Here is a 6,000-nt window from a genome sequence, read left to right on the forward strand (position 1 = left end):
CCAGCACCCCCTGCGACCCTGAAAACGATAAGCAGAAGCAAATGGATGGATGGATAGAAGTAAGCACCACTGAGGTGCCATGTGCAACTGCTGTTATTGTCTTAACTTTAGATGCAATATTTAAAACTTCACATGAAGGCAGCACAGCTCAGTGCTCCCCTCTGGTCATTTGAAATGGCTTCATGCACATCTGCAGCTGAAATCTACAGAAAGACACACATGAAGGAGATAATCCTACTTGAAGTTTAAATGTATATATTTTTATTACATTTTCAAGACATATTTCTTCAAAAGGAATCTTTACAGTGACAGGTATGTTGCAGAAATACAACCAGAAACTAATTAAATGCAGGACAATCCAGATTCAGACCAAAACTAATATAACTAGTTAAATAAAAACCTAAACTAGATGTTAAAAAAGCTAACTGTAAAATAAAAACTACACTAACTAATTTTGGATGCCAAAAAGAAATAAAAGCATAAAACAGAGTAATGATTAGTATTAAACCCACTCTGTAAACCTGTAATTACACTCTATTAAAAATCAAAACTGAAAATCAAAACAGGAAGCAAAAAATTAATCAAAGACTAAACACTACAATAACTGATTCAGACTAATGGAATAAAAGCGCATTACTACTGTTATTTTTATATTAACTGCAATTTCTTCTTTATCTACACATGCAGGCATCTGAGTTTTTGCACGCATAAATCTGGCTTTACTTTTATTGTTTTTCACAGTAAACTCAGTAAAGTAAATGTCCATAATGTAGAGTTCACTGACGGTCACTGTCAGAGTTCAGGACTCCCACTTAAAAGACAACAGGACCCTGAATGGTGAAGCCCAGATAGAAAAGTGTCGTTTGCAGCGTGGGTTCAGGTGGTTGAGCTTCAGTTCTATCCTTTATTTTCTGGTCTCCTACACAAACACACACTTCCTGTTCTTCATGCTCCTGTAACTCTGCAGAAGAACTCTGCTCTATTTTGACCGGAAGAAGGATATCTCTGATTTCTGAAATGTGCCACACTTCCCCTCTGCGCCACATATCATTGATCCGCCTCATCTTCTCCTTCCAATCAATGTTTTCATTTTGTTGATCATTTAGCTCATTGTCCACCTTCTCCTCCACTATTGCATCCAGCTTGGATTTGTGGATCCATTTGCTCAGTCCGGAGCCTTTTCCCAGAAAAAACAGTGGCAACAGGTAACGACCTCGAAGGTAGATGTCATAGCCTGCTCTCTCAAATGCTGTCTCCATGAATCTAACATTACTTTGCAGGTTGAGGTCAAATATGAGGTCAGCAGGAAGCTGTGAATGTTTCTCCGGTTCTCTGTCTTTTTCCTCATCAGTGTTCATGTCCTCCCAGGTTGAGTCTGCTGACTTACTGTCCTCTGTGATCTTTTGTCCGACTTCTTCATCGTCCTCTTCTTTCAGCAGCTGAAGCTGATTTTCAGGCCAAAACAGCATTAGCACCAAAAGATAAAACTCAGGTCTCCTATGTCCTTCTTCGCTGCCCAAGAATCTGTGAATTATCTCTTTCAGTTCCTTCACTGGGCTGAGTTTAGGAGAATCTGGCTTCTTGTTGCTTAAGAGGATGTTGGAGAGGATGTACCTCTCTGCTAGTTTGATATCTTCAACATTTTCCTCATATGCAGCCTTCAGCCATTCTTGTATTGTCTCTAATTCAGACACAGTTTTTTCAGGTTCCTCAAATCTAGCACGTCTTCCCTTTGACATGAAAAGACCGTGGTTCAGCAGATCAAGGAGGCCTGGAAAGCTGGTGGAGTCTGCTGCTCTTCTGTTTGTGTAGTGCTTATAACAGAGTGCAACATCCCTCCAGAAGAAATGTGGCTCCAAGCTACTAATGCCAGGTTTGGAGTAGGTTAGATACCATTCAAAAAAGTTAAACTTGTCTTCAACTTCTGTTTTTATATCTGGATAAATATCTGCAGAACAGTCATTGAGTTTCTCAAAAGCTAATTTTGCCACTTGAATGCAACCAAAGAGACCTCTGTTGTTGAAGGTATCAGGCATGATTTCATCATGTATTTCATTCTCAGCATTCCTCTCTACATCTTTAAATGCTTGGAAGGCCTCTTGTGCCCTTCTTAAAATATCCTCCCTGGCACGAATCAAGCGTTTCTTATGAACTTGTCCAAGAGTGTCAGCCATGTAAGAGTTGTTTGGAGCTCTTGCAACTGCTATCTTGGCCCATTTTTCAGCTGGTTCTGAGTTATTTGTATTTGTGTGATATAGACGGGAAATGGTTTGGGGATAAACAGGGTCCATGTGGAATTTGTGTGATGCAAATTTCAATACAGAGACAGCATGGTCAAACCTTTCTTTTCTCAAGATGTCTGTAATTAACCTTGAAAATTTATCCTTGCGAGTTTTTCCCATTTCTCTCTTTATTAACATTTTTTTGATTAATTGTATTACCCATGGTTCAGTTTGACCACCACAAAGTAAAACCATTAATTTCTTCACAGTTTTACTTTGGTTAAACCCAAAGTCATTGAGTTTCTCCACAGCTTCCCATGCTATCTCCTGGTCCATTGAAACACCTTCTCTGGATATTTTAATGAAGGAGGTAAAAGGCTTCATTCGTTTTTCAAATGGGGGTCCTCCATGGATTGGATCAGGTGGTCCAAGAAATTGTTGGCACTGTTGCATCGGGAGGTAGAACTCAGGAACGTAAGCATTAATCAGTGCCAAGAAAGAGAACAGCTCCCTGGGTTTGGACACAGTAGGATTAACTATGATGTCAGTGTCCAAAACGTATGCTAAATATTGTTCCATGGTTTTAACCTTAGACTTCAGAATAAAGTGGAATATTTTATGGCTTTCTTTGAATCCCACTGGACAAGTTTCTGAACCAGAAACAGATACCTGAAGAGATGAGAGAGGAGACAGATGTTAATTGTTTAATTTTTAAATGTACCATAATTACACTGTCATGCATAGCTTATACCAGGGTTGAGGAACTCCAGGCTTTGAGGGTCGATGTCCTGCAGGTTTTAGATATCCCCCTGGGTCAACACATCTGAATCAAATGATTAGTTCATTACCAGGCCTCTGAAGAACTTCAAGACATATTGAAGAGATGATTTAGCCATTTAAATCTGCTGTTCGGATCAAGGACACATCTAAAACTTGCAGGACACCGGCCCTCTGTCAGGTTGCAAATTTTGAAGCCAATATGATAACCTTATCCCATTTCAGATTTGAGAAGATTCTGTTCTCTTTGTGATTACAGGAGCTGCCCTCAGATTCAGACCTCAGCACCACCCAGTGACAACAGACAGATCATCCAACATGTTCATATGTTAACTGCAAAATTAACTGATGAAAACAGTACAAAGGTTAAAGGACCACATGTGCTGTCAGTGAAAGCTGCAGCTTTATTGATAAAGACAAAAGGTCAAAAGTATTAATCAAACATGTAACTGTGTCACTATATATTAGCAGAAACAATACCTCAGTTTATTGTTTCAGAAAGTTGCTGGTCTCAGACCTGCACAGCTTCAGTTTTAAACACTGAATTTACTCAGCTGCATGAAGAGCACATTTGATTTGCTCTGACACAAATAAATAAAACCTGATGAAGGTCAAAGGTTGCCACCTGCTTGTTGAACTACTACAGTTTTTTGCAGATAGCGTGTTATTTATCATAAAGCAGTTCAGAGATATTCATACCAGAGTAACCAGAGAGAAGATGAATGCGATGAGCTTCAGTTTTCCTGGTGTTTCTTAAATGATGCCTCTCTTAGTGAGTCAACAGAACATCTGGCACAGGACAGCTGTGATGAAAGAAAGGGAAGAAGTTTCTCCAAACCTCTGGACCCAGGAAACCCAGCTTAGTCCTCGTGGTCTCCCTCACTAGTTTCCCCCCAAGGTGGATGTATCTGTTGACAATAATGTGGACTATTAAATGAAATGTTGGTCCCAAATTAAATGAAAAGAATAAATTACACTACTGTGACTGTAACCTTCTGCTGCTGTTTTTATTTAAAGTTTCCATGTTAGCAGGCTGTGGAGTGCTCTGTCAGTGTAATGGGTCTAAAACTCTTTAAATGTTCAGTTTTATATCATCTTCAGTCTTATGTTAAAATCTCAAAGGACAGCATTACATTTTTGATATTAACAGTAACTCTGGGCCTCTGTGGAGTGTGCAGCTGATCTCATCTCTGACTAAAAATGAATAACAACAACTAAGGAGTGCTGACTCATTCAAACATACAGATTATGAGAGTAACAATTGTGTAGCATTGCTTACTTGCTAGCAACAAGTCTCTACCACAGTGTGTATGCTAACGGTTAATCTCTAAAACGAATTAACAGCAGAGTGATTTTAGATGTTTTAGAACTATAAGATGATAAGCTGTTTTCTTTTTTATAATAGTGACATGGTTGTATTTACCTTAATTTAACAAGTCGTCAGTCGCGGTAAACCCATCAGCAGGTACACTGAAGTAGCCTGGCTACGTAAAAAGTGTAATGGGGCATGTTCGTTGTCACATCCAGTGGGTGTGTTGGCGGGAGCTTGACACAGACCCTCACCTCAAGTCACTATTGCGCAAGCTCTGGCTCCAAAAGTGCAACATGGCAGTTCCCACAAGTGTGAAATTTTGACTTCATTTTTGTACAATGAGAGGAAGTGCAGCCAGGTCATCCATCTTTTCTACAGTCATTGCTTTTTGCCAAAAGAAAACAAAACAAAGCAGTAACCATATTTGCAGCACAGGTGTAACAATTGGCTATAATATTTTAATAAATATATGTACAGGTAATCCCTTTGAATGAAAACCTTCAGTGTGCTTTTTTTCCACACGCCTCTGTCTGATTTCAATAAGAGTGGATACGCTTAATATGGTCAGCTCAGACAGCTCACATGCTAGGGTGCTTTTTTACTGCCTAAAGGAAGTCCGCTCTCAAAGTAAGAGAAACTTAAAAGGCCTTTTCACACAGTGGACAAACAAACAAAGTGTACAAAGTCTCATAAACCTGTAAGATAAAGAAGATTTAAGATAAAGAATTATTTTGAACTATGACTCATGGAAGCTACTCTAGTAGAGTCCAAGAGTAAAAATATGGAGCTGCATATGTGTAAATGCTTTAAAAGTTAATGTTAAAGCTTCTCAGTGCTCTTACACCCATACTGTTACCGGTTATGTTAATGTTTGGGCCAGTGAACCTTTGACCTCTACAGCAGGAAGGAGAACTGATTTATTATTCAAATATATCTTCTGAACTGCTAAATTATTTAAACTGCACTGATTTTGAAAACAAATCTCTGCAGACTAAAGTATTAAATCAACAAACAGATTTATGAATGATTACAGTTAGAATCGTTAAGTTTCCTAATAGTCAAGTCTGTTAAGTAAAGGGAAAAAATGTAATCGCTCAATATAGGATATTTGTGTTATTTATGATTGATTCTTTTAAAAACAAGCAACGGATATTTCGGCTTACTCACCTGTTAAGAAACCTGATAGAGCTGCAGCAGGTGTGTGGATGACTGGAGAGCCCGAGAATGGTATTTAAACAACCTGAGCCACGCCTGCTGCATACTGCACATTCCTGTCTCTTTGGTGTTATGTATCTCTTTCATTGTGCTGAGTGTGAATTCATCTCTTCCTGGTGATCAAGCATGTTAGTGAGACAATTGTATTAATCTTTGTGCATGAGTAAAATACCTTCAGTGGCTCGCACATGTTTCAGCAGAAATGAAAATGAAAATGAAATGAAAAGTTAAGTTTCCTTGTAAATAGTCAGTTTGCCTGCCGTGAGTCTTTAGGTTTCCAGTTACAGTAATATAATGCAGTATCATTAAGCTGTTGGTTTTATTATCAAATCATTAAGATCCAATCAGAGCATTTCTCAAAGCTATAAAGAATGGACTGCAAACCATCAAAGCTAATACAGGTCAATCAGTGAAAGTCGATAAAGTCTTCATCACAATCAGCTGATTTCAGATCTTTATTTATTTGTTTATTTT

At 38.5% G+C, this 6,000-nt stretch overlaps 1 protein-coding gene across 2 annotated transcripts; it reads right to left on the reverse strand.

Annotated features, from left to right (window-relative positions):
- Window positions 1-249: 249 nt before the first annotated feature.
- Window positions 250-5,708, reverse strand: LOC116323896 (sterile alpha motif domain-containing protein 9-like). Of its 2 annotated transcripts, XM_039608152.1 has the most exons (4): window positions 5,479-5,708; window positions 4,423-4,695; window positions 3,699-3,907; window positions 250-2,891 (listed from the first exon to the last, which is right to left on the reverse strand). In XM_039608152.1, the coding sequence occupies exon 4, from the start codon at window positions 2,799-2,801 to the stop codon at window positions 813-815; it is 1,989 nt and encodes a 662-aa protein (XP_039464086.1). In that variant the 5' UTR covers window positions 2,802-2,891; window positions 3,699-3,907; window positions 4,423-4,695; window positions 5,479-5,708; the 3' UTR covers window positions 250-812. The 2 variants fall into 2 exon arrangements, with proteins under 2 accessions (XP_039464086.1, XP_039464087.1); XM_039608153.1 differs by lacking the exon at window positions 5,479-5,708 and having other exon boundaries at window positions 4,423-4,950.
- Window positions 5,709-6,000: the final 292 nt, after the last annotated feature.

The sequence above is a fragment of the Oreochromis aureus genome, linkage group 3 (assembly GCF_013358895.1).
Source record: "Oreochromis aureus strain Israel breed Guangdong linkage group 3, ZZ_aureus, whole genome shotgun sequence".
NCBI lineage: Eukaryota > Metazoa > Chordata > Actinopteri > Cichliformes > Cichlidae > Oreochromis > Oreochromis aureus.

Coding starts and splice junctions, on each gene's coding strand:
- LOC116323896 (XM_039608152.1), bottom strand. CDS start 2,801: ATGGAACAATATTTAGCATACGTTTTGGACACTGACATCATAGTTAAT.